At 44.1% G+C, this 27,788-nt stretch overlaps 1 protein-coding gene across 2 annotated transcripts; it reads right to left on the bottom strand.

Annotated features, from left to right (window-relative positions):
• Nucleotides 1-820: 820 nt before the first annotated feature.
• CLN6 (CLN6 transmembrane ER protein) lies at nucleotides 821-27,777 on the bottom strand. Of its 2 annotated transcripts, none has more exons than XM_044279368.1 (7): nucleotides 27,398-27,777; nucleotides 24,952-25,066; nucleotides 17,889-17,987; nucleotides 15,202-15,390; nucleotides 13,421-13,476; nucleotides 10,140-10,262; nucleotides 821-1,562 (listed from the first exon to the last, which is right to left on the bottom strand). In XM_044279368.1, exons 1-7 carry the CDS (start codon nucleotides 27,448-27,450, stop codon nucleotides 1,292-1,294), a joined length of 906 nt encoding a protein of 301 aa, XP_044135303.1. In that variant the 5' UTR covers nucleotides 27,451-27,777; the 3' UTR covers nucleotides 821-1,291. The 2 variants fall into 2 exon arrangements, with proteins under 2 accessions (XP_044135303.1, XP_044135304.1); XM_044279369.1 differs by lacking the exon at nucleotides 27,398-27,777 and adding an exon at nucleotides 26,453-26,642.
• Between the last annotated feature and the right edge of the window lie 11 nt (nucleotides 27,778-27,788).

The raw sequence follows: 27,788 nt of genomic DNA, 5'->3' as shown, positions 1-27,788 counted from the left end.
CTGGACCGCAAAGTGAAGGCAAAAGGGCCAACAAGTGCTAAGCATCTCTGGGAACTCCTTCAAGACTGTTGGAAGACCATTTCAGGTGACTACCTCTTGAAGCTCATCAAGAGAATGCCAAGAGTGTGCAAAGCAGTAATCAAAGCAAAAGGTGGCTACTTTGAAGAACCTAGAATATGACATATTTTCAGTTGTTTCACACTTTTTTGTTATGTATATAATTCCACGTGTTAATTCATAGTTTTGACGCCTTCAGTGTGAATCTACAATTTTCATAGTCATGAAAATAAAGAAAACTGTTTGAATGAGAAGATGTGTCCAAACTTTTGGTCTGTACTGTGTATATATATATAATATTATTCATTTTCTTTTTTATACTTTACTTTTCTCTGGTACCACTCCCTGCTGTTTATCCTTCTAGCCCTCCTGTTGGTGGTAGACTAACCTGATCAGTAGCTTGCTCACTCTCTTCCTCCCCTCAGTGCTGGCATAGTGATCTCATAGTGAAGCATGTGATGATGCCCAGACACCCATCATTCATTCTAAATTCATAGAAATATATAGCTATATCTCTCTCTTTAGGACACACGGAGAAGGAAATTGTCTGAGTATTACATACATGTGCATCTGTGGGACTATTTCCTGTGTAGGGGTTAACAAGAGCTAACTGCAACATCCTGGGAGATTCGGGTGCTTGACTGTCTCATGTGAGCTGCTGCCCTCCCACAGAAAGGGAAGTAAGATCTCCAGATGAGTAAAAAAAATAAAATAATTGGTTACCACACAACCAAAGACTCATAATGAAAGTAATACTTCACAATAAAAAGAAAACATAACTTTTATTCTAAAATACCCAACCACATAATAGCAGACATTTCGGAGCTCTCTTATTGCACAATCTACCGTCATGTCAAATGGGTAACAATTCCTCGCTCTGCAGCATATCGCAACTGATTGTCTGAATTTAAAATCCAAATCTACTGGACCAGGGCAGATTGCAGTCTAATATAGGAGTGACATATCTTGCCCTGCGAAGGGTATTTTGCTCTATACCACCATTCTTGTAAAAGTCTAGTACTGTATTAGAGAACACAGTGGCTGAATAAAGCAGTTGCCATATACTAAAATAGAATTATTCTGCATTAAAAACAGCCAAGTCTACTGTGGTAAGAAGAAAATCCCACTCTATTCAGGAAACATAGGGTAAAGTGATGGAAGTCTATGGCAAGTTCCATTCCTACAAGTGACTACAAAAGGAAGAGCAGATTTCAGTTCCTTGCCAGCTCCAACCTCAGTGCAAGCTGTTGACGTGCAGCGTATAGAAGGCCCAGGGCTCGGGAATGTATATTACTCCAGGGTATTTCTTGCGCAGAATTTTGTCGTTCCATAGCCATACGATCCAGACTGCTATGAGGAAGAGTGTGACGGAAAATGAGAGTAGTAGGAAAAGGCCATTACTGTCCAGACGCAGCCCTTTACGTTTCTGGTGCAAGATGAGAGCAAGCATTGCAAAGAAAGTGAATATGAAGATGATAAATATTTGACCCTCAGTCACCAGGTACCTGCAAGAAAGGGTGACGTGTAAGACAACAGCTCGTTTTCTTCAGATTTATTTCACTGCTCAATGGTAGATCTCTTGGTGTGAACAACTGTCAGCATACTCCAACATATCAGAAAATGCTACTGGTGGGAGTTTGGGTCTTAGACTTACTTCTTCCATGGATTATATACTTGTTCCACTAGTCAACCATGATTTCATTTGGTGTAGATCCACCATCTCCACAAAATAGGAAAGACATTAACCCTTTCAGGGCCCTGCCATATTTCACCTTAAGGACCAGGCTGCTTTTTGGAAGTTTGATGTGTCACTTTATGTGGTAATAACTTCGGAACGCTTTTACTTATTTAAGCCATTCTGAGACAGTTTTATCGTGACACATTGTACTTCATGACAGTGGTAAATTTCAGTCAATATTTTTTATTTTATTAATTTTTTATCCCAAATTTACAAAACTATTTACAAATTCGCAACTTTCCAAATTTCTATTTCTCTGCTTTTTAAACAGAAATTGATATAGAATTTAAATAATACTGGCTGGGGAGTAATAACTTTTTAAATCAGAAATTGAGACTCCTGATTCCATTTATGGTTGAATGTTGTATACTGAGGGATCTCTCTAAGGTAAATTGCCATAAGTATAGGAAGATTATTTTGAACAGAATATTGTTCTTAGCTTGATTAGTCGAGTTTGGTTCTCACGCGATGTTCCCAATTTGAATACTTGGATAAATCTGGTTAATAGGGTTAAAAATTATGAGAATGTCCTATAGAGGCAAAAAAAATTGTCAGGAGAAGTGGACTAAGATATGGGAGGCTTGGAAGCCTTAATCCTTCTCGTCTCCAATTGTATGTTTCTACTATTTTTGGTTTGAGTGGGATCATGGAGGGTCTTTTGAGACTCATCGCAAGGGTAGGGTGGGTTGGGAAATGGGTGATTATGGGGAATTGAAAATAATAATAACTCAATATTGTAATTTTGAATAAAAAATATGGTTTGTATGGGGTTTTTTTTACCAATAAAAAAATAAAATAAAGAGATACCTCATAAAATAGTTATTACTTTACATTTCCCATATGTCAACTTTATGTTTGGATCAATTTGTCATTTTGTGAATGCAATTTTATTTTTCGGGGATGTTAGAAGCAAATCTTGAAATTTTACGGAAAATTTCCAAAACACATTTTTTAAGGACTGAAGCCACTTTGTAAGGCTTACATAATAGAAACCACCCATAAATGGCCCCATTTTAGAAACTACACCCCTTCTTAAGGTATTCAAAATGATTTTTACAAACTTTTTTAACCCTTTAGATGCTCCACAAGGATGTGGAGTGGCTTATGTAGTGGCTATTTTTTTTCAGGATGAGATAAAGGTTTGATTGGTACTATTTTAAGGTGCGTATGGCTTTTTGATCGCTTGGTATTACACTTTCTGTGATGTTGTCGTGCCTTTTCATAGGTAAATACATTGATATCCAATTCATTTTTAGTCAAGATGGATGTTCATTACCTTTAAGAGCCATGCTCCACTATAGTTACAATTTTGTATGTCTTGAGAAGGCCAAAGTAAGGTCACACGAAGGTTTCTACTTTTTAGTGTTATTCTTCTCATGAATGTACCAGTCTGAGAAGAGGCCTTCTTATCTACTGATAAATTTATGACGGGAGTTAAAGATGAGCTCTATGCAGCTGGTGATAATTACCTATACAATTAGGCATTTATCAATGAAGCAAATATATAGTATTCATGTATTCATTTAATGAGCCTGAGTCCTTAGCATGAGACAATCAGTAGGACATATAATATATATTATACTGTTATATGTTATGAAGACAACATGTATCCAGTATATTATATATATTTCTCATTAGGAGAATCTTTGTCTCTAAAAGAGTGTCTGTGAAGATGTGTGTTTTGTAACAATTATTCACTTCTTTGGTATGAGAGGAGGTACTGATATCTCTGAGAAAACAAAGACAGTAAAGTTATTTACGATGTACAAATAAACAATGGAAGAAACACTCAGAGAGACGCCTAGAGGTCTGTCTCTAATTGCTACAAGTGTCAAATCTAATCCCTATAGCCTTGAATTAAAGCTTTTAAGGTCAAAATGTATATTATACCTTTATTCAGACTTACAGAAGTTAACCCTTTATACTATGATGCAAATAGCTTACACAGCAGTGCCACCTAGGTATGAGTAGGTGACATTACAACAGTAGCAAAAGTGCATTCTGGGTAAGGTTATGATGTCATTTCTTATCAATGATCACACCCATCCGACAATGATTGGAAAGCTCCAAATTAGGAAGGTGTGTCTAACTGATAAGTTTGTGATCATAAACCATACACAGGGGGGAGAAAAGGACAGAAAAAGACATGAGAAAGAGAAGAGAGACACACACAAGAAAGAGAGGAAAGAGAAGTAAAGCTGTCTAGAGGGGTCTATCAAGATGGAAGCCATGGTGAGATGTGCTATGATGGACCACCCAGCTTTCCTAGGAGCAGAAGTGAGATTCCTACTAGAACTTGGTAAGAGACACAGAAAATGATATTTCATCTTATTAAGACTAATTTGATAGTGTGGGTGAAATTATACCATCTAGATTGGCGAATAAATACATAATTAAATTAATTGATCATCTCCATATTGAGATGTAGTTTTAGGATATTGTGAGACTTCATTCTACCTGCAGAAGAATCAAGACTCATAATCTAGCAGAGCATTAAATAATTGCTTATATATATATATATATATATATTGATAGAACATTCTTCGCCAAGCTAAGTGATGGTTTCCCACAGGAAAGACTTATTTCAAGTCCTTTCCAATTAAGATATGGTCTAGCAAAGATCATATATCCCTGTCATTTGTCTTAATAGTCTTACCAAAGTTATATATGAAAAAATAGTCCAGGATGGGGCGGAAGGATACAGTTATCTCTTCTAAGTTATATCCTTGAATGGATTTGCCCATGCCTGAAGTCATGTGATGTGTAGTTGGTTAGAGGGGGGAAGAATGTATTTAGCATTCCATATTGATGTCTAGGATTAGACATGCCCATCCTGATATCATGAGGTTTTCTCTGAACAAAAGTAATGTATATACGTTTAACTTATGTTCCTACTTTGATATCCTAACCTAATAATAGCTTGGTTATAATGTGACAAGTTATTTCCACTCACATGTATTGTTAAGCTTGTAATGTTTTATATTAACGCTATATATATTCATTTGCATGTATCATTGTGTTTATCTACTTATATATGTTTATAATCTTATAACCAATAAATCTGCATATTTTTATAAACCTGTGTATTATTGTATAATGCAGAACTACATGTTTTATCATTAACGTCATCTCACGTCAAAAAGAACTTATTTATCTGAGGAAATAGTCGGCCTCAGATGTGAATTGTATCGATTTGGTTGTCTACAATTCACCAGGTCATGATTTTAAGAATTTATGAAAATTTTTATAAATTTAATTTTTTTATGATTAATAATTTTTATGACCATAATTAATAATTCTTAATTGAATTATTACAACCCGACAATGTAAGGTGACAAAAAATGGCTTTTTGACACAATTTTTTGTGGGATGAGATGACTGTTTGATTGGTACTATTTTGGGGGCATACGCCTTTTTGATCGCTTGGTGTTGCACTTTTTGTGATGTAAGGTGACAAAAAAAATTGTTGTTTTAGCACAGTTTTTTTTTTTTCTACAGCGTTCAGATGAGGGGGTAGATCATGTGATATTTTTATAGAGCCGGTCGTTACGGTCGCGGCAATACCCAATATGTCTGTTTTTCGTTGTTTTTTTTTACAATTTTGGGCAAAGGGCTTTTTTTATTTTTAACTTTTTTATTTTTGTCCCACTCTGGGACTTCAACCTCTGGAGTCTGATCCCCTCTGCAATGCATTACAATACATCCTGTATTGTAATGCATTGCCTGTCAGCTTTAATGCTGACAGCCTGCCTGTGAGACCCAGCCTAAGGGGCTGGATCTCACAGGCTTCTGTAGAAGGCAAGCCCTGATGCCTATGGAAGGCTGCCTTCTCTGCCATCGGGTACCCATCACTGCAGCACGGGGACCCAACGGAGATGTGGAGGGCACCCATACCCTACGCAAACCCTCTGCATGCTGCGGTCAGCTTTGACCGTCGTATACAAGGGGTTAATACGCCGGCATCAGTGTTTTCATAGATGCCGGCATATGCAGCAGGGGCCTGGCTGTCAGTGACTGCCGGGTCTCTGCCGCTGATTGGGTGGGCGCAGCGCATGTACGGCACTGGTCCTTAAGTCACGTCCACCAGCACCATACATGTACGGCGAAGGTCCTCAATGGGTTTGAGGTTTTCTGAGAGTTTAATACTGAGGACCTATTCTTAAGACAGGTCATCAGTATCTGATTGATGGGGATCCGAAACACCCGCTGCCAGGTGTTTGAGGAAGCTGTGGCGCTCACCTCCTTGCGGTTCCATCCATTGGTATTGCAGTGGAGGCCAATTCCCTTGAATAGGATTGAACTGCGCCTTTGCCAAGTGAACGATGAACGAGACATCACTGGCTCTAAGAAGAGGCTGCAGCGAGCAATTTGCGGCCCCCAATGCATGGGCCCCATCCGTGCGGCAGCCGTGACAGATCCAGACCCATTCAACTTCAATGGGTCCGTGATCTGTCCGCACCGTAAAAAAATAGAACAAGTTCTATTTTTTTTGTGGTGCGGAGGCACAGTGAGAAAACCCAAGGAAGCACTCTATAGTGCTTCTGTGTGCTTTCAATCCGTGCCTCCGTTCCGCACCTCCCGGATTGCAGACCTATTCAAGTGCACACGGCTATTGCTCGTGTATTGCGGACCCGCCACGGCAGGGATAGGGCCATGTGTGTGAGGCCTAAATATGCATTCCAAAGCCAACATTCTCTCTCATACATTTTGAACCCTGTGTGTAGTGATAGCAGGGGGTTTTTCTCGCAGCAAATGTAAGTACTTAATCCTGAGGATACTGGAAAGGCCAAAGCCAAAATTCTTCCTATCCACTCCTAGTATTTTGGAAAACCCGGTTTGGTAACAAGACCATATAATAATCAAAATATAGTCAATAATAATAATAATAATAATAATAATCTATTCATTTCCAATGTATCCAAACTCAGGATCCAGAACATTGTCATGAGAAGCGCTTTAGACTAATCACCCCCCCTTAAGGGCCCGTTAACTCTGTCAATCCCAGTTATTCCTAAACTATCAACAGCTCCAAGGTGGACCTCAAATGGTGGGACGAAATGGCCCATTTTGTTTGTGTTTCACTGGGCTGATGACATATTCTGAGTGTGTTTTTGGGTTGTGCAACCAAGTATTGAAGTTGACAGACCATATATTACATGGGTAGTATTACAGTTTATAAACGGTCTAACATGATATGTGTAATTCACATGTATACAGCTAGCTCCATACATATATAGCATGCCCTATTAAATCATTTAGATGCTACTCATCGCTGCGCCACCCACAAAATTAAAGAAGATAAGCTTTTTGAATTCTGAATTTGGAAACATGGACACCTAATGAACGGAATCTTAGAACAAATCTTATGCATCTTTATTCTTGTATTGTTTTATTATTATTTAAACAGATGAGGGGAGTTTTGGCTCTGGCCTTTCTGGTATCTTTGGGTTACACAGTCACTGCTTTTTCACACGACTGCATACATCAATAGCACAGGTGGATATAAGAAACTTTGTAATATGTTTTGACAGAGAAAAAAAGGTTCCAGTTATCTGTTGCCTCTGCCCCTTTCTAAAACTAACTTTCTCTCTGAAATTTGTGATAAATCCAGGGGTCGAGTCGAGGGGGAACGCGTGGGAATGGCGTTCCTGCACTTTTTTCATGGCAGGAACGCCGTTCTCTTTCATCATGGTCTGTGTGCAGGGCAGGCAGTGTACGGCGGCGGCAGGCACTGAGATGAGCGCTTCCATTGTGGAAATGAAGCGCTCATCTCCATGGTGATCTGTTTCTGTTTATATCGCTGTCCTCAGGAGAGAAATACAAACAGAAGGCTGCGGAGGAGCAGGGCAGGGGGAGGTGTGTCCCTTTCCTGTTCCTCTGATAGGCTGCTGGCACTACTAGGCCGGCAGCCTATCAGAGGCCGGCGTAGGCGGCGCGATGACGTCATCGCGCCGCCGGCCTGAGCCGTACAGCGCTGGAGTCAGGACACAGGCTGGAAGAGGCCTGCATCGCTCCAAAGAGGTAAGTATAAGTGTTCATTTTTTTATTTTTTTAACTATATTATACTGGCACATGATTGGGGAATTTGGGGGGGCCCTGGTATTATACTGGGCTAGCACATGATTGGGGAATTTGGGGGGGCCCTGGTATTATACTGGGCTGGCACATGATTGGGGAATTTGGGGGGGCCCTGGAATTACTGGCACAGATGGGGGGGGGGGGGTCTGGTATTACTGCCATATGATTGGGGGGTCTGTCTGGTATTACTGGCACATGATTAGGGGGTCTGTCTGGTATTACTGGCACATGATTGGGGGGTCTGTCTGGTATTACTGGCACATGATTGGGGGGGGGGGCCTGGTATAGTGGCACATGATTGGGGGGTCTGGTCTGGTATTACAATACTGCCACATGATTGGGTGGGTCTGGTATTACTGCCACATGATTGGGGGGGGGGGGTCTGGTATTATACTGGCACATGATTGGCGGGGTCTGGTATTATACTGGCACATGATTGGGGGGGGGTCTGGTATTATACTGGCACATGATTGGGGGGTTCTGGTATTATACTGGCACATGATTGGGGGGGTCTGGTATTATACTGGCACATGATTGGGGGGGGGTCTGGTATTATACTGGCACATGATTGGGGGGTCTGGTATTATACTGGCACATGATTGGGGGGTCTGGTATTATACTGGCACATGATTGGGGGGTCTGGTATTATACTGGCACATGATTGGGGAATTTGGGGGGTCTGGTATTACTGGCACATGATTGGGGGGGGTCTGGTATTACTGGCACATGATGCAGTGAATCTTGGGTGAGTTCCCACACTTTTTTTCCCAGGACTTGACCCCTGGATAAATCCATCTTGCTAAAACCAAGTGGACTGCCAGCTTAATGAAGGATCAGATTACATCATCTCAGAGGTCTATGGAGAGGAGCAATTACTAGCACAGAAGCAAGCATGATTCCACAGCTAATAGTAAGTGTTATATCTCCATTCACATCTTTGCTGCTCAGTACTTCTCTATGTCCTATAAGGTGCCTCTGTGCTTCCGAGTGAGTAAGGCTACATGATACAATGGATCGCCAAAAAAAGGATGCCATACGGACATCATCAGTTTTTTTTGCGGATCCACAATTTGCGGACCGCAAAACACATATGGTCGTGTGCATCTAGCCTAAGGCCACATGCACACAACCGTGGTGTGTTTTGCGGTCCGCAAAACACGGATGGCGTCTGTGCGCGTTCCACAATTTGCAGAACGGCAAAGCGCAGACAAAAATAGAGGACATGTTATATTTTTTTTGCGGGGCTGCGGAACGGAGCAACGGATGCGGACAGCACACGGAGTGCTGTCCGCATCTTTTGCGGCCCCATTGAAGTGAATGGGTCCGCATCCAAGCCGCCAAAACAACGGCCGTGTGCATAAGGCCTAAGAGAGAGATAGGAAGCAGAACGTCCTGTCTCAATTTGTACTTAATGGGCAGATAGCATTACAGAATGGGTCCGCATCCAAGCCGCCAAAACAACGGCCGTGTGCATAAGGCCTAAGAGAGAGATAGGAAGCAGAACGTCCTGTCTCAATTTGTACTTAATGGGCAGATAGCATTACAGCCAGTCTTCACCCACCAGCTGAGAGACAACAGCAGAGAAAAATGCTAAACAAATGCCTGATATAAGTCATAAAATGATTAGTGTTATTACTCATGTATACACATGTGGCAGCTTATTCTGAAAAGTCATATGAAATTACAGGTACACTTTAAGTACTCACATTTGCTGTGTAAAAACTGCTATGATAAGAACCTGTGACGGGTCTGAAATGTGTAAGCAAGGATCTTGGTTTTGGGATGCACATTTTAAAGGGCATCTGTCAGCAGATCTGTCCCTATGACACTGGCTGACCTGTTACATGTGCGCTTGGCAGCTGAAGACATGTGTTGGTCCCATGTTCATATGTTCCTACATTGCTGAGAAACTGCGCTGCCATTACACCTAGAGGCTCTGCTCTCTCTGCAACTTCCGCACTTTAATCGAAAGGGCCAGGCAGTGAAAACCTCATCACGCCACGCCCTGTCATTCAAAGTTGGGATGGCACTGTGGTTGCAGAGAGAGCAGAGCCTCTAGGTGTAACGGTAACACCCTCATTGCTCCTAGAGGCTCATTTGCATATATTAAAACACAATTTTTATCAGCAATGCGGGCACATATGAACATGGGACCAACACAGATGTCTTCATCTGCCAAGTGCAAATGTAACAGGTCAGCCAGTGTCATAGGGACAGATCTGCTGACAGATGCCCTTTAATGTTTCAAGGATTGTAATGTACTTGCCAGTAATAGAGGCTACTTGGGAGCAGCAATGACCAGGCGGATAAAGGCATCTCACTTTCCCGCTTCAGAGTTGTAAAGCAACCAGAGAAGTAGATGAACAAGATGAGAAAAAATGGAATGTACCTGAGAAAATAATAATAAAAAATATATATATATATATATTAGAATGACGTTTATACACTTTTAGAAGGTGAAGGTTCTGAGCACAATTGTGATATAAGGGAAGCCAACCCTGCTGTAAAATATTCATTTTGCCATAAATGTCGTAGCATCAATGCATGTACATTAAGGCTACATTCACACAAATGTATTTTGTTTCCGTGTCCGTTCCGTTTTGCGGATTGGATGAAGATCCATTCATTTCAATAGGTCCACATCCGTAATGTCCATTCCGTAGCCCCGCAAAAAAATATAGAGCACATCCTATTCTTGTCCGTTCTGCGGACAAGGAAAGGCATTGTTACAATGGATCTGCAAAAAAATCGGATGCTACATCGATGTCATCCGTATTTTTAGCAGACCGCAAAATACATACGGTCGTGTGAATGTAGCCTAGAAGTGAAATTTTACAAAAGTAGTGTCATTTTAGCACAGCAGGGAAAAATGGTGAGCATGGCTCCAAGTGGAGCTAAGAGATTTTAAGTTTACTACAAAAATATAAGATGAATTATCTGGTTTCCTTCATTTAAAGGGGGGTATATGAGTAGAAAACCATGTCTGATTCCTTCTAGTAAATGGGGCTGAGGTGTAATACCAGACACAATCCGTGGAATAGCAGGGTATGGTTTCTAGAATAAAACAGCCATGTTTTTCTCTTGTATAACTTTGTTAAAGCAGTTTTCTGCCAATCAACTGTGCAGCGGCCTCCTCACAGCTTACCAAGCACAGCGCCGTCCACTGTATAGCGGCTGTCATTTGATATTGCAGCTCAGCCCCACTCATTTGAATGGGGCCTTGTGACCGATGAACGTGACATGACTGACCTAGGGTAAGTTGTGGGGGCGCTGCAGTCTCTTCAGGCAGCTGAGGGTGGGGGTGCTGGGAGTCTGACCCCACCGAAGAGAGACTTATGACCTATCCCTAGAATAAATCATCAGTATTAGGGCTCATGCCGTAGCCATTTTTGCGGTACACAAATTGCAGATCCGTGAAACACATACCAGCCGTGTGCACTCTGCATGTTGTGTAACGGAACGTCCTGGACTCTATAGAACAGTCCTATCCTTGTCCGTAAGGCTACTTTCCCACTAGTGTTTTCAATTCCGGTATTGAGATCAGTCATAGGATCTCAATACTGGATGAATACTGGAGACTAAACTGAACTGAGTGAAACGGAATGCTCCAAAATGCATTCTGTTCGGTTGCGCTCCCATTGTGGACAGAATACCGCTGCAAGCAGCGTTTTCTGTCCGCGATATGGTGCGGAGCAAGACGGATCCGTCCTGATCCGCATTTCGCGGACCGCACATCGCCGGCACTATAATAGAAAATGCCTTTTCTTGTCTGCAGTTAAGGACAAGAATAGGACATATTTTATTTTTGGGGGGGAACGGAAGTGCAGATCTGGACAACACATAGCATCTGTTCCGGCCCCATTGAAAATGAACAGGCCCCCAAAATCCAGAACGGATCCGGAAAAAAAATGTGGATGTGTAAATGGACCCTTAGCCCAAGATAAACAGGAGATATCACTGTTAGAAATCGAGACGGGAATAATCACAGGTAAAACCTGCTTTTATGTTCACTTTCAGCTGAATTCACTGCATCCTGATTTCTAACAGTAATATCTTCCCCTGTACTAAAGATAATGGCTGGTATTCTGGTATTGTTTGAAATCTTAGAATGCCAGCTTCCAAACCAGAGATATAGGCAGCTAAAGTAGCCCCCCCCCCCCTCCCCTTAGGCTGAAGGAGGATGAGGGAGCAGTTGCAGAGCTGACAGCCTGCAGGAGGAAAGAAAAATAGTAAAAAATAAATTGAAATGCGGCATTATCATCATTGTGGTGATCCACATAATAAAATTATGTTATTTTTACCACACAGTGAACACTGTAAAAAAATTCCACAAAATAATGTTAAAATTGCATTTTTTTATCCCCCCCCCCCTAAAAATAAAAGAATACAATTTTATTTACAACACTATATATACCTCAAAATAGTTCCTAAGAATAACTACAACTAATCCTGCAAAATAAAAAATTTAGAAGAAAAAATTTAAAAGTTATGACTGCTAAAACACAAAGGGGGAAAATATTATTGGTCTTTGAGTCTAAAATTAATTATATCACTAAGGGGTTAAAAAAATCCAATCGTGTCCCCCGAGTTGTGCGCCAACAAGATTTACTGCAGACACACATTAAAAATCTACAATAAAAAAAGTGACATTTTTGGGAGGGTTTTTCCAATTTTAATGTGACTGTTAGGAGGTTAAAGAGCATTTGTCGCCAGATGAATACCTTTCAAATAGGGGTGATCTTCAAATTGCAGAAGGTGGGAAATTACCTCTGCTATTTAAAACTGTGGGCATGTGAGCTTCTCTCAGCACTTCTTATTGACCCGCTCATATGGGTGTCTATATGGGCTGCACACTAGGAAAATAATGACATTCAAAGTCCTCTGCTACATATATGAATGAGTTCTGCAGCTGCTCTGTATTCCCCAACGAACATACACCGTCTTGGGAACATGGCACATGCTATGGTGTAAAAACATACTGGTCTGCCACTTGCCGGTAAGAGTACTTTCACACTAGCGTTTTTCTTTTCCGGCATAGAGTTCCGTCCTAGGGGCTCTATACCGGAAAAGAACTGATCAAGCATATCCCCATGCATTCTGAATGGAGAGTAATCCGTTCAAGGTGCATCAGGATGTCTTCAGTTCAGTCGTTTTGACTGATCACGCAAAAGAGAAAACCGTAGCATGCTACGGTTTTGTCTCCGGCCAAAATAACTGAAGACTTGCCTGAATGCCGGATCCGTCCTTGCGGCCTGCGCATGCGCAGACCGGTAAAAATGTGAAAAAAATATACAAGACGGATCCGTCTGTCCGCATGACAAGCGAAGAGACGGATCTGTCCTTGCAATGCATTTGTGAGACGGATCCGTATCCGGATCAGTCTCACAAATGCTTTCAGTCAGCGGCAGATCGGCGGATCCGGCGGCCAGTTCCTACGACGGAACTGCCCGCCGGATCACACTGCCGCAAGTGTGAAAGTAGCCTAAGCCAGTATTAATAAAGGAGCTCTAGTATATTTAGTGACACGAACATTATTTAAATTCTTACCACATGGAATGACCCAAGTACTCATCATAGTAGTACAACAACTCAAAGGAGTCGACCTGTAACAGGAAAGAAGCAAGTATGAGGCAAGACGCACTAAAGACAATAGACTAAAGCAAAGGCTGACGGGCCTGATCCCATTATGTAATGAATGCATCCCAGACATCAAGTGGGCGATACCTACAGTGAGCTTAAAATGGCTAAAGGGGCTGTGCCAAGTCTTAAAGTTATCCCCTAGCCATAGGAGGCTCGGTGCACATACATCCGGTGCGTCCGGACAGTTTTATTTTTGTGGAACTGGACACAACTGATATGTGTGTATGAGCACTTGTCGGGCGACTAGACTGACCGCAACGGACAGAAGAGAAAAAAAAGCATGCATCATTTTTCTGTCTGGTTCTATTTTACACCTGGCATCACAAAGTACAGGAAACTACAGGATTAGTTCCATCTTTGCCTCTGGCATTTTCTGCACCACGCCCAAGGGAAATTAAACTGGATCACCAGATGTAAAGAGGACCTAAATGATCAGTGGAAGTCCGACTGCCTTCCCTGTCAAGGTGGAGTGACAGGTTGAGCATGCGCCCTGATGCTCTATTTATTCTTGGCATAACCCCTTAGGTTAGAATAGTGGGCGAAGAATATAAGCACTGCAAATCATACTTATTGATGCCAGGTAAAATAGCCGCCAAAAGTTATTTTTTGGAGAATTAATAGTAAGGGCGAATACAAGAGACTTTGTAATATATGTCATCAAAGACACATACTTTCTTCGCCTCTTATCGCGCTCCTCTCCTGCTCCCCCTCCTCTTCACTAACACTCAATTCACTGCTCAGATTAGTCTTCACTAGACAGGCTGCCTGCTCACTGAAGGATCAAATTACATAGAAGTCTATACAGCGGAAGAAGGGAGGGGCTACTCGAGATAGGCAGAGGGACAGACGGAGACTTAGAGACTGCTGCTGATTTATATTCATTCGCTGTCTCAATTACTTAACAATTGGATTTACATCTAAACTGTGCAGTACTGCTGTATAATGTCTTCTACTCCAGCTGCTACTTCTGAGGGTGTGCTACAGAGAGGTAGGAAGCAGGATCCCCTGTTGCTCCATGTATTGTGTGTGGGCAGACATGATCCCAGCTAGTCTACACCCACCAGCGCAGGATTATTATTATTTTTTTTTTTTATTAGAGTGTTATTCCTCACATATACCGACATGGCAGCTTATTCTGAGATACTACCTGAAGCGACAGTTCCATTTTAAAGGTTATGTACACCTTTAGGGGCAATTCTTTATTATTGCATTTTACTCATTTTGAGCCAAAATTTATATTTTTTAACTGATCTTTATTAAAAATATGGTTTCTATTTTTCTGTACAGAGCTGACATGCTCTTGTAGCAGCGTTTGGATTTTCTGTCTTTTCCATCAGTCCAGGAGAAGACGGGCTCCTTATCTCTGCTCTCTGACATTATAAACACTCATTAGAGCTCAGTTCTTATCTCACTGATAAGAATGAGGCTTAAATAAGTGTTTATGACCTCTTAGTAGTTTAGAGATGAGGTTTATTAGATGACTAGCACAAAGTAAAAGTAACAGTCACACAGCTAGAAAAATAGTTAACCCTTTGTGACAGGACAGCTCAATATTTTTAAAAAAGGCCAATTGAAAAAAATATTTTATCCAAAAATGCAATCAAAAAAAATTGCCTTTAAGTGTTTCGTCACCTCCCATATGAGTGCTGCGAAATCCCACTCCCATTTTACCCCCACTACCTTCTCACCAGGGTGGGGGGCTGTAGATTCTGCATAATTGGGTTGTCCCGCACAGACAGGTGAAGCTGGTATCCGCTGAAGATCAATCTGTGATTGACAGAGTCTCCCACCAGGTGGATACTTGCCCCCATGACAAACGTCATAATGCTGATGTATACCACAGAGTTAGGGAGGGTCTTCGGAGATCTTTCTATCAACTGGAAAAGACACAAGAAAAGCTGGAGTATTATATTTCATTTCAAGTCCCTCAAGATATTCTTCAATCTCACCTACCACTGAATCATGTGATATGAAAGCGGTTTTCCAGGATTAGAATACCGATGACCTATCCTCAGGGTATGACATCAATGTCTGATCTGTGGGGGTCCGACACCCGTCACAGCCACCGACCAGCTGTTTGGAGAGGCACTGCAGCCTCCTCACAACATACCAAGAACAGCACCATACATTGTATAGTGGATGTGCTTGGTACTGCAGCCCAGGTCCATTCACTTGAATGGGACTGGGTTGCACATAGGCCATGTGACCGTCGAATGTGATGTCACTGGCCTAAGAGGAGGCCGCAGTGCTCATGATGTGAAGAGTCCCTTCAAACAGCTGATCGGCGGGGGTCCTGAGGATAGGTCACCATTATGTTCTGTAACCCCAGATGCGCAATATGGACACCTTCTGTGTACAATACGCATTTTTCTCACTCCCATTACTAGAAATGACTATTCTTGTCCGCAATACAGACATGTTCTATTATTTGTGGAACAGACACAACGATGCAGACAGCACACGGATGACATCCATGTGCCGCCTGGTTTTTTTTTGTTTGTATTTTGGGTGTCGGCCCCCCGCTGATCTGATACTGATGACCTATCCTGAGGACAGGTCATCAATATTAAAATCCCGGAAGACCGCTTTAAGAGAAAGCTGTATTCTGAGGACGCCTGAATTCCCCACTGCCCTTTTTGTTACTTTTCGTGTAGTGATTTAGGGTACTTTCACACTAGCGTTAGAAGAATCTGGCAGGCAGTTCCGTTGCTGGAACTGCCTGCCGGATCCGGAAATCCGTATGCAAACGGATATCATCCATTTCCGGATCCAGATCCGTCTGGCAAATGCATTGAAATACTGGATCTGTCTCTCCGGTATAATCCGGGAAAAACGGATCCAATATTTATTTATTTTTCACATTTTTAAAGGTCTGCACATTCAATGCGGCAATTTTAATGAACACTTGATACCAGATCCGACATTAATACATTTCAATGGCCTTTCAGACACAGGCTAAATCCGTGACGTTGAAATGCACTATGGTCCCGCTGTTTCAGCAACTTCTCACAACCGGTTCCTTGAGCGGTCTGATAGCCTCTACCTACAGGAACTTGGATGTGAAATCACTGAAACAGGAGGTTTTAGCAGTCAAATCTAAATGGGAGAAGGAGGTCGGGCCAATCTCAGAAGTCGCTTTTAGCGCTCACTCCGCAGCTGTCAGTTTGTGAGGGGCAGCGTATGTCCCAGCTGTTTTTAATACACCGGGTGTATAGGACTCCAGAGTTTCTATGCCGGATAGGTGTTCGGGAAGATGCGGATTGTCCTAGATGTGGCAGGGGCCCTGCATCCTTGTTACATATGTTCTGGGATTGTGCGGAGCTCCGGAACTTTTGGTCCGCCGTTCTGACCCTAATAAAAGACGCATATAATATTGCGGTTCCGCCTGGACCGAGAGCATGTGTGGTCGGGATATTAGACATCAGAAATCGTCATCACCGTCTGGGAGTACAGCGTCTGCTATTTCAAGCTAGGAAACTAATATGGGCTAACTGGGAGAAATATAGGATACAGTGCCCGGTTTAGCCTCTCCTCGCAGTTGGACTAGTGGGTAGGTAGAGACACTGCTCTTGTGTAGGTGTGCTTTTTATCTCCTCTATCCTATTTAGCTCTGGACGTATGCCGTATGACGGTGTGTAGTGCTACGTAGGTCAAGTGTGAAGAGGTCTGCTAAACAGATAGGAGGAGTACACCAATGGCTATGCCTTTGATATGTTAATAGGACGACCAATTTTGGAGTTCGGATCCACTCCATCGCTCGGGTAGTGCGCTTTAGTTGGGTAGGGAGGGAGGGTCCTATGTTTATACATTATTAGATGGGAGATGCGGTTCTGTACCAGGTATACTCTGTAACTAGATTACGTGATTTTATCTACTTCTTGCACCATGGTTGATGTTACTTGGGATACTCATGAAAGTAACTATTTGTCTGATCCTGTAATGCTATGGTATTTTTGTCATCAACAGTTGCATGTATATTGTGCAGACTCTTTTCCTTTGTATTTTGGGGATTTTCTGAAAAATCTAATAAAAATTATCCGATAAAAAAAAAAAAATACATTTCAATGGAAATTAATGCCGGATCCGGCAAATGTTTAACAAAATTTTTGCCGGAGAAAATACCGCAGCATGCTGCAGTATTTTTCCACTCAGAATGCATTAGCATAAAACTGATGTGTTTTTTTTTTTTTTTTTACAGTATTGAGCCCCTATGACGGAACTCAATACTGGAAAACTTTAACGCTAGTCTGAAAGTAGCCTTATGTATATTTCATGTATTTCTCTTTCTACATTTAATGTGGCTGCAAGGATGGCGCGTCACCATTTAATATTTCGCCTTTCCCTCTAGTCCTGAGTATGATTAATCCAATTTCACCTTCAGCAGCAACAGCGGAGTTATAATGTTATAAGCCATATGGAAATAGTCGCCTGCACTGGGTTTATTCAATGGGAACCAATCCAAGGGAAGGATTATCTGCAGAGAGAACAGAAAAACGTGACTTCGCAAATAAATCACTTGATCTCTGGTTGCAAAGAAAGGATCCATCTGGGGGGGAAAAAAAAAAAAAAGTGAAACACCAAGCATTTCCTATAATTTGTGATCACTAAGCTTAACCTACATATGGCTAGCAGCAGATGTCATATGGTACAATGCATCAAAGTAAAAAAACAACTAGATAACCTGAAATACACCAAAAGGTTATAAGTAAGTATCAAGAGACAGGGCAAGTTGTCTTCAGACATCGTGCAAAGTGTCAGGCCCCTACCGGACACCTATGTGACCTAGGTCCGTAGTGAGGCCAAGGGATCACTTGGTCTCTCTCCTTTTAAAGGGAAGGTGTCATCAAAAATGACCCATTGTTTAAATCACATTTTTATGTTAAACATTATTTTTTAGAATTGTTGGTAATTTTTTTTTTCTATGTCACTAAAATCATGCAGTTTTCAAACTGGTCACTAGTCCTAAAATATATAAATACTTTCTGTTCTCGGACATCGGCCACAATGGACAGGAGCCGACTCACTGACTTCTTTAGGAGAGTGTTCTAGATATGCACTGATTATGGCTGCACCAGTAGACTGTATTGATTACTATTTGAATTTTGATACCCGTATGGTGTCCGCCTCTAAAGCGGAATGGAGTCGGAACGGAGGCAAACTGATGCATTCTGAGCGGATCCTTTTCTGTTCAGAATGCGTTAGGGCAAAACAGATCCGTTTTGGACCGCTTGTGAGAGCCCTGAACGGATCTCGGAAACGGAAACCAAAACGCCAGTGTGAAAGTAGCCTTACTCACTTGGTAGTCCGAGTTGTTTCCCCTACAGTAATTCCTGGTTCTGGTCACTTTATCTAATATTGGATGCACTTTACTGGCCAAGTGGCGTCTCTATCCCAGTACTCATCCGCAGGGTTTTACATATGTGTTTATTGTCATTGTTACATTGTGTTTCAATAAAGTGACGTTTTGTTATATTACATGTGTGGTCTATGTGATTTGGTAGAGAGGCTTTTATGTGTCCACACATGAGTGATAGGGTTATGCTCCTTTTTTGGTTTTCTAGTTTCAGTAACTAATTACATTTACAATGTCATGACAATTCAGGAGCATTTATTCTTATGACTATGTTGTGCTGTTCCTGTATTATTCCTGTAAGAAGTTTACAAATAAACTCCCATCAGTCGGCAGTTAAGGTACAGCTGGGTGTTACCAGTAGCACTGTCTAATCAGTGCTGCTGGTATCCAACTGTGCTGGAACGCACCCTCAACTGGTAACACCAATCTGTACCTATACGGCAAGATGCTGGTAATTCAGTCATGACTTCTAGTAGGAGTAATAGAGGAATGGCACAACATAAAAATAGATGCTCCAGAATTGTCATTATATGATGAATGCAAGTAGTTACTAAAACAGACATGGCAGGACAGGTGACAGCTCCTCTGTAAACAATAGGACGTTTTCGGATGACACATCCGTTAAGGACATCTTTGACAAGCCGTGTTTTAACTAACATCTGGCTGATGACAGGTGCCCTTTAAATTAATTAGCACCATTGAGGTATCATGCACCGATTGACCCCTTACCCCGAGCCTCATGTTACCGTACAGGATAATGTGACATAGCAGCAGACCTGTCGCAGCTCAAGCTCCCTACTGATGTCCCCTTTCAATTGTAACGTCTTAACACAGGTAAGAGCGTGTCTTCACCTAATTCCTCATACCGCTCTATGTCCGTCCTTGAACTTAGGACAACTGGCGACGAGATCAATTGCACCTGATACGTACTGGTAGAAAACAGAGCAAAAATACTGCGGCTGCAACATTGCAGGGGGTTTTTACGCCAGAAAGTGCCCAAAAAAGAAACACCATAAAAATCGTGTTTTTTACAAGCCATTTTTTGGATGATGTTTTATTTGCATTTTTTTTTCTAAATAGAAGTTTGTGGAGAGAAAAAAGCTACAACCAGAGCATGCAGCAATTTAAAAAAAATGACAGAAAATTGTCTTAAATTAACAATACACAATACTCAGTGTTTGTAGGGCATTTTATGATTTCCTACAGGCTAGCATGTAACACCTGGCCGCAGTGTATTTTTGGGGAAAAAAGTAGCGTGAAACTTCTCAAAAGGTGTTGTCCAGGCCCTTACAAACACCCTTTAGGGAACTCAGAGATAATAGGGGGAGGCCGTTTTAAACCCTAATCTATTACCCAAACAAAAGAGCCACTGAAGATTGTTCCTTGCTCTGGAGGACCAAACAATCAGATCTGTGTAATGCTTCACTTCTCCTGTGGGGGCGCTGTGCAGTGACTGAACACTTCTGCAGAGTTGCTCCATACATTCCAGGGGATCCTTTCTAACAAAAAGGGAATTCCAAAGCTTAGAACTTGTTTAAATGGGCAAATTAAAGAGTTACTCTAGGCTATTTAAAAACCCATGCTATCCTGTAACCATTGGAAGGAAGATTTTTTAGTTGGTACCTACCTGTCCATCGCTATGTTGCCGCCGTCTCCGCTGCACTCATGCAAACTGTGGGCTCTTCCGCCTGGGCCCGGACCGGAAATTTTCCGCTGCTTCCTGTTCAGCTATATAATAGTAAATGCAATTTAACAGGAACAGAAGGGCACACGTCAGGTCTGGACCTAGGTGGAAGAGACCGCAGCCTGTGTAAGTGCAGAGGAGACCGCAGCATCAGTGGAGCGAGGGACAACTAAAAAACCTTCCTTTCATCGGTTTCAAAAAAGACCGGGGAACTAAAGCAAGGGACAAGTAGAAATGGGAATTTTATGCGATTGCGATTAGGGCCCTAAAAATTGCGATAACGATATGCGATGCAATATTTTAAGGGAATTGTGCTAGAGGTCTATTTGCTTGGAATTTCCCATATGAGCCGCTGACGCGGCTGGGTATGACATAGTTATGGGGGATCTGTGGATGGCGCTGTGTTGTGGGGATCTGTGAATGGCGCTGTGTTGTGGGGGATCTGTTAATGGCGCTGTGTTGTGGGGGATCTGTGAATGGCGCTGTGTTGTGGGGGATCTGTGAATGGCGCTGTGTTGTGGGGGATCTGTGAATGGCGCTGTGTTGTGGGGGATCTGTGAATGGCGCTGTGTTGTGGGGGATCTGTGGATGGCGCTGTGTTGTGGGGGATCTGTGGAGGGCGCTGTGTTGTGGGGGATCTGTGGAGGGCGCTGTGTTGTGGGGGATCTGTGGAGGGCGCTGTGTTGTGGGGGATCTGTGGAGGGCGCTGTGTTGTGGGGGATCTGTGGAGGGCGCTGTGTTGTGGGGGATCTGTGGATGGCGCTGTGTTGTGGGGGATCTGTGGAGGGCGCTGTGTTGTGGGGGATCTGTGGAGGGCGCTGTGTTGTGGGGGATCTGTGGAGGGCGCTGTGTTGTGGGGGATCTGTGGAGGGCGCTGTGTTGTGGGGGATCTGTGGAGGGCGCTGTGTTGTGGGGGATCTGTGGAGGGCGCTGTGTTGTGGGGGATCTGTGGAGGGCGCTGTGTTGTGGGGGATCTGTGGAGGGCGCTGTGTTGTGGGGGATCTGTGGAGGGCGCTGTGTTGTGGGGGATCTGTGGAGGGCGCCGTGTTGTGGGGGATCTGTGGAGGGCGCCGTGTTGTGGGGGATCTGTGGAGGGCGCCGTGTTGTGGGGGATCTGTGGAGGGCGCCGTGTTGTGGGGGATCTGTGGATGGCGCCGTGTTGTGGGGGATCTGTGGATGGCGCCGTGTTGTGGGGGATCTGTGGATGGCGCCGTGTTGTGGGGGATCTGTGGATGGCGCCGTGTTGTGGGGGATCTGTGGATGGCGCCGTGATGTGGGGGATCTGTGGATGGCGCCGTGTTGTGGGGGATCTGTGGATGGCGCCGTGTTGTGGGGGATCTGTGGATGGCGCCGTGTTGTGGGGGATCTGTGGATGGCGCTGTGTTGTGGGGGATATGTGGAGGGCGCTGTTATGGGGGATCTGTGGAGGGCGCTGTTATGTGGGGGATCTGTGGAGGGCGCTGTTATGTGGGGGATCTGTGGAGGGCGCTGTTATGGGGGATCTGTGGAGGACAGTGTTATGGGGGATCTGTGGAGGACAGTGTTATGGGGGATCTGTGGAGGACAGTGTTATGGGGGACCTGTGGATGGCACTGTTATGGGGTGGATCTGTTGATTACGCTGTTATAGGAGATGTGTGCTATGACACATAGGGCCATGAGGGGGGCCAGCATAAGACATATAGCATCTTATGCTGGTCCCCCTCATGGCCCTATGTGTCCCCTCATGTGTCCTAAACCGCGCACATAACTGCCTTTGCGTGTAAAGTATTTTACTAGTGTGTGTGTGAAACAATCTCTCTCCTATTGATAACAGGTCCGGCCTCTGTACTCACTGTCACGATGAATGCACTGCAGCGAGCGGCAGCGAGCTGGCCGGCCGGCGCGTGACTGACATCACTTAGTAACGCTCCTCCCACTTCAGGAAGCAGGAGCGTTACTAAGTGACGTCACGCGCCGGCCGGCCAGCTCGCTGCCGTTCGCTGCAGTGCATTCATCGTGACAGTGAGTACAGAGGCCGGACCTGTTATCAATAGGAGAGAGATTGTTTCACACACACACACACACACACACTAGTAAAATACTTTACACGCAAAGGCAGTTATGTGCGCGGGGCCCCTTTATATATAATCGCGGCATTTTCGGGTCGGAAAAATATCGCATTTGCCGATTCGATTATTTTTTCGATTTATCGTGCAGCCCTAATTACAACCAATCAGATTCTACCTCTCATTTTTCAGGGGTCAGTTGGAAATAACTGGGGCATCCTGATTGGTTGCTGCAATGGAGGTTTCATTTTTTCCTTGCACTAATATTCATAAATCTTCCCCTTCAGTTATCCATCACACCTAGAATATAGGGAAAAAAGGGATGCAAATGAGCTCTTAAAAGCTTTGCCTCGAATGCCACCAGATGTAAGGCAGCTATCCTGTAAGTCAATGGTCGACCCTTTAAATAGGCCTTGAGACATGACTCTGATATTAAATAAGCCAGCGCCTCTACTGCAGACAGCTGTTTCGGAGTGATTGCCCCTCATCAGTGCAGAGCAGAGAGTACTGGCTGAACTGGGCGAGAGGCCTAATTCAGGATTTGGGGGGTACTATGTTGGGGAGAGAGCACCTAATCAGCTTGTTAAGAGCTCATTTGCATCCCTTTCTTCCTATAATTCCAGATGAGCATGTATGGCCTATAAATCTTCTCACGCCGACTAAGGCGCTCTCTCCCCAAGGAGAGATGGTACCCCCCAAATCCTGACCTGGCCTCTCACCCAATTAAGCCAGTACTCTCTGTTCTGAGTACGGGATATCACCCCGAAACAGGTGCCTGCAGATGAGATGCTGGCTTATTTAATATCAGAGTCATTTGTCTAGGCCTATTTAAAGGGTCTACCATTGACTTATAGGATAGCTGCCTTATATCTGGTGGCATCAGAGGCAGAGCTTGTTAAGAGCTCATCTCTTTCTTCCCAGAATTCCAGAGGAGCATGTATAGCCTATAAGTCTCCTCACTCCGACTGACACGCTCTCCCCAAGGAGAAATAGTACCCCCCAAACCCAGAATATAATTTTCATTCCAAAGTTGCATATTTGCCAACAGTTCCAATTTTGCCTGGACAATCCTGTGAACTGGACAGTTGTGTTTATACAGACACTAGCCTAGTTGTTGAAGTTCCGTGCCGACGCCTTGGTTGGCAGCCCAGGTGAAACCCGGAGCACAGACTTGGCGTACCCTCGGCTTCGGCTGAGAGTTGCCTGTTTTGTCTCGGTCCCTTGCAGGAGCCTTCTTATGGAGAGGGCCTGCGATGGACCATAACCTTGTGCACGTTTTTGTGTGGCATGCTGCACGATTTGCACAGGTGTAGAAAGAACACTCCTCTGGCTTAAAAAAAAAAAAAAAAGTTGTATTTATACATACCCTGCCCAAAAGTAGGAATACAGGGGGCTTTCCCAGTCCCCTCCGCTCTCTGTGTTTTTATTGTGTCAAAAAAACGATTTGATAGATATTCAAATTAACCTGAGATGATTCCAGCGTGAAGGAGCCCAGCAGCGCCCCGCATCCTCCAAATCTCCTCCTTGCTCCCCGACATCACAAAGCTAGAGCGCCGTAAACTTGCGATGCGCGAGCTAGCGCATGCGCAGTGTCGGCATAGTGTTCCTTCCCTGTGCTGGCATCGGCCCCAGGGAACGAACTGTGCATGCGCTAGCTCGCGCATCGCAAGATTACGGCGCTCTAGCTTTGTGACGTCGGGGAGCAAGGAGGAGATTTGGAGGATGCGGCGCGGTGCTGGGCTCCTTCACGCTGGAATCATCTCAGGTTAATTTGAATATCTATCAAATTGTTGTTGTTTTTTTACACAATAAAAACAGAGCTATGGGGACTGGATATTGCAGACGTGCTAGCGGCGATCTAGCAGCTCATGTGCTCAGCTCCATTCCCAAAATCCAGATGACAGGTTCCCTTTAAGTTCCAACCCCAGCCTGTTGTACCCATGGAAAAACTCATACTCACCTGCACCCCACACTGGTCTTCTGGTCCCCACCTGTAAACTTCCGGATGGATGGGGTCACGTGCACGGCTGTAGCCAATGACTGGCCACAGTGGTGACGAGCCCAGCATTATGCTACTTGGGGACACATCACTGCTGAGGCCAGTCATTGGCTGCAGCGGTGCACGTGATCCAGTCTGCCCGGTACTTTACAGACAGGGACCAGAAGGCCAGTGATGGCAGTGCCGGAGAGTAGGTGGGTATGGCTTTCTCCATAATATCTGAAAGGCTTGTATAGATTATTCATTCACAGGCAAAGAATCACATTCTTCGGCAGAACTATGGAGGTAAGTTACTTCCTATGGAGAGCTCTCCCTACCCCAGAACACGAGGCTTACGGACATTACACACACTCACCATGACAATCGGACGTCCAAAGTCCAGAAGCCAGTTCTGCAAGGTGAAATAGAACCACAGGTCCAGGTGAAAGCGGTTATTTCTTGATTCGTCATTGGGCTGAGCTGCGCCAAATCTGAGGAACCATTCAAAATACTGCTTGTTAAAATCAACGAGATGAAGCTTCTCTGTGATAACAGTAATAATGGGGTACTCAAGGCTCTCTGCTATTCCCACCTTCCATCCATTATTCTCTACACACAATCTTGTGATGGACAGATGCAAGGACTGTTTCGGGGGGGGGGGGGGGGGGGAGACACATTTATTGCTGCAAAGTTTCTCATAAATCCACTGTAAAATCCAGAAAGAACTGAATTTAAAATCCACGAGTAGAAATGTCTATAAATCTAGAGCATGTGTGAACATACCCTTAGAGCTATGCATCTGGGTGAGCATTACCTGACAAGGACTCCTGCTCCCTATGTAAGGGCAGCATAGTATAGGGACAGGTGCGCTCTCCAAAGGTGCAGACTGCCAAAGGATGCGTGTGCGCCTTGTCATAAATGAAGGCCTCCTCCAGCTGCACACGGGATATCAAGATCAATGTAGAAAACATGGAACCCAGAAACTATGGACCACATTTAAACTCACTGACAAAAACAATTGGCGGATATCTACGGAAATCAGCACGCATTTTCTTTTTTCCTCAGGCAGATATGTAACTGATTACAGGTGTGGTCTGACTAGACGCTGGGTCTTGCCACAAGTGGGCATAAAAGGGTTTCCCCTGCTGCCCTTTAAATAGGCTCTCAGAGGCTACTTTTGGATAGTGTACCTCTTGGTGAAGGATCATTGACTGCTAGGCATGCCTCTACTCTTTAAGAGAGGGTGCACTGCAGCATTGGACTGAGAAGCAGGATGCTCGTTTTGACAAATTACCCACCACCCACAGTTGGCACCTTCATTACAAACCCAGTCTCTGCCCGGACCATTTCCAGGTGCTTAGTAGAAGTAAGTTTGGTGTCATGGTGCCCATTATGTGTCCTGCCACTGACAGTCAGCCACGGTCGCTTCAGTTGCACTGGTGTCATGAATGAAAAACCTGGACTGCCATGGACTGGAAAAATAGCGTAAAATAAGCCCCAGTTTATGCCATCTATAGGATTAGTAAATCTCCCCCTATGTGTCCAAATGAGTTCATAGATTACATCCCATTATAGTCTATGGGCATTCTCTTTGTCATTTCATAGAAACCAATGATAATCCCACTTAATCTCAATTTTAATAATCCCACTGAACTTGAAGAGTAAGCCTGCTAAAGATTTACTTGATATGTTAAATGGTTCAGACATAAAGTCACATTTTACTACCCATTATAGTCTATGGGCATTCCATTATGTCATTCACCTTTGCTTTCATTAGAAAACAGTTATAATCCAAAGTAATTTTCATTTTACAATCTGCTACTCTACCCAGGGAACACTTGCGGTAAAGGTTAATGTCCTACATAGCACAGATTTACCTGCAACTGAGCTCATATTTTACTTTCCATTATAGTCTATGGGCATTCCTTTGTGTCATTCATCCTAGTCATTCTGCAGAAAACAGTGATAATTCCACTTAATCTGAATATTAAATAATCCCGCTGAATTTGGAGAGTAAGCCTGCTAAATAATTATTAGATATGTCAAATGGTTTTGTCTCTAATTCAAATATTACATTTCCATTATTCTCTATGGGCACTCCACTCTGGTCCATTATTCTCTATGGGCATTCCAATCGGGTCCATTATTCTCTATGGGCACTCCACTCTGGTCCATTATTCTCTATGGGCACTCCACTCTGGTCCATTATTCTCTATGGGCACTCCACTCTGGTCCATTATTCTCTCATTCCACTCTGGTCCATTATTCTCTATGGGCATTCCACTCGGGTCCATTATTCTCTATGGGCATTCCACTCGGGTCCATTATTCTCTATGGGCATTCCACTCGGGTCCATTATTCTCTATGGGCATTCCACTCTGGTCCATCATTCTCTATGGCCACTCCACTCTGGTCCATCATTCTCTATGGGCATTCCACTCTGGTCCATTATTCTCTATGGGCATTCCACTTTCCTGGTAAAGTCTATGGGCATTCCATTCTGTCATTCCTCTTAGTATGCCCCGATGGTATCCATAGTCACGGCGGGGCACTATAGCCTAGGGATGCCCACACACATTACCGCCACCCAGTGTCAATCATTCTGATGGTATGGAAGTTTTATGGAAACCCATCTGATGGACCACCATGTGCACACCACTGGGCAGTGAGGGGGACCCATGGGCAATCGGGTGCATCAGGTCTGCTCCATATGAAGTCATGTAAGTCACGGACATGTACCCGTGGAGGAGCAGAGAATAGTGAGAAAAGTTCCCTCAGATCCCACGGTAAGTGTAGGCCGGGCAGTGTGCACGGTGCTGTACCTGGCTGGGGATCCCGCAGACTGGAGCTGTCGCCGGCGCACCGAGCTCTGCATCCCGAAGCCGCGCTGGTCTCCTGTGTGAACAGCTACAGCCCCGGCTGAGCCACGGGACCCCAGCGCAGCAGCCAATCAGCGCGCACCTGGGGGGCGGGGCCACGCGAGAGAAGAGCGACTGCTAGAACCACAATCATGTGACTCGGGGTTCTGGTTACCCTGGTTACAGAGCGGAGTTGTGGCCCAGGTAATTACGGTAATGCGAGAGCCGGTACCATGGCTCCCAGGGGGGCAGAACCGAGCAGCCGTTTCGGCCCGTCTGCCCGCCCCGCGCCCTGTAAACACACCCTTCTGCTCAGGTTTCAGTGTTTGTACCCGGAACTCCAGTGACGTCCGCG

This window comes from Bufo gargarizans, chromosome 2, assembly GCF_014858855.1.
Source record: "Bufo gargarizans isolate SCDJY-AF-19 chromosome 2, ASM1485885v1, whole genome shotgun sequence".
Taxonomy (NCBI): Eukaryota; Metazoa; Chordata; class Amphibia; order Anura; family Bufonidae; genus Bufo; species Bufo gargarizans.
The sequence above is the reverse complement of the archived record's forward strand: the minus strand, read 5'-3'. Positions and strand labels throughout refer to the sequence as shown.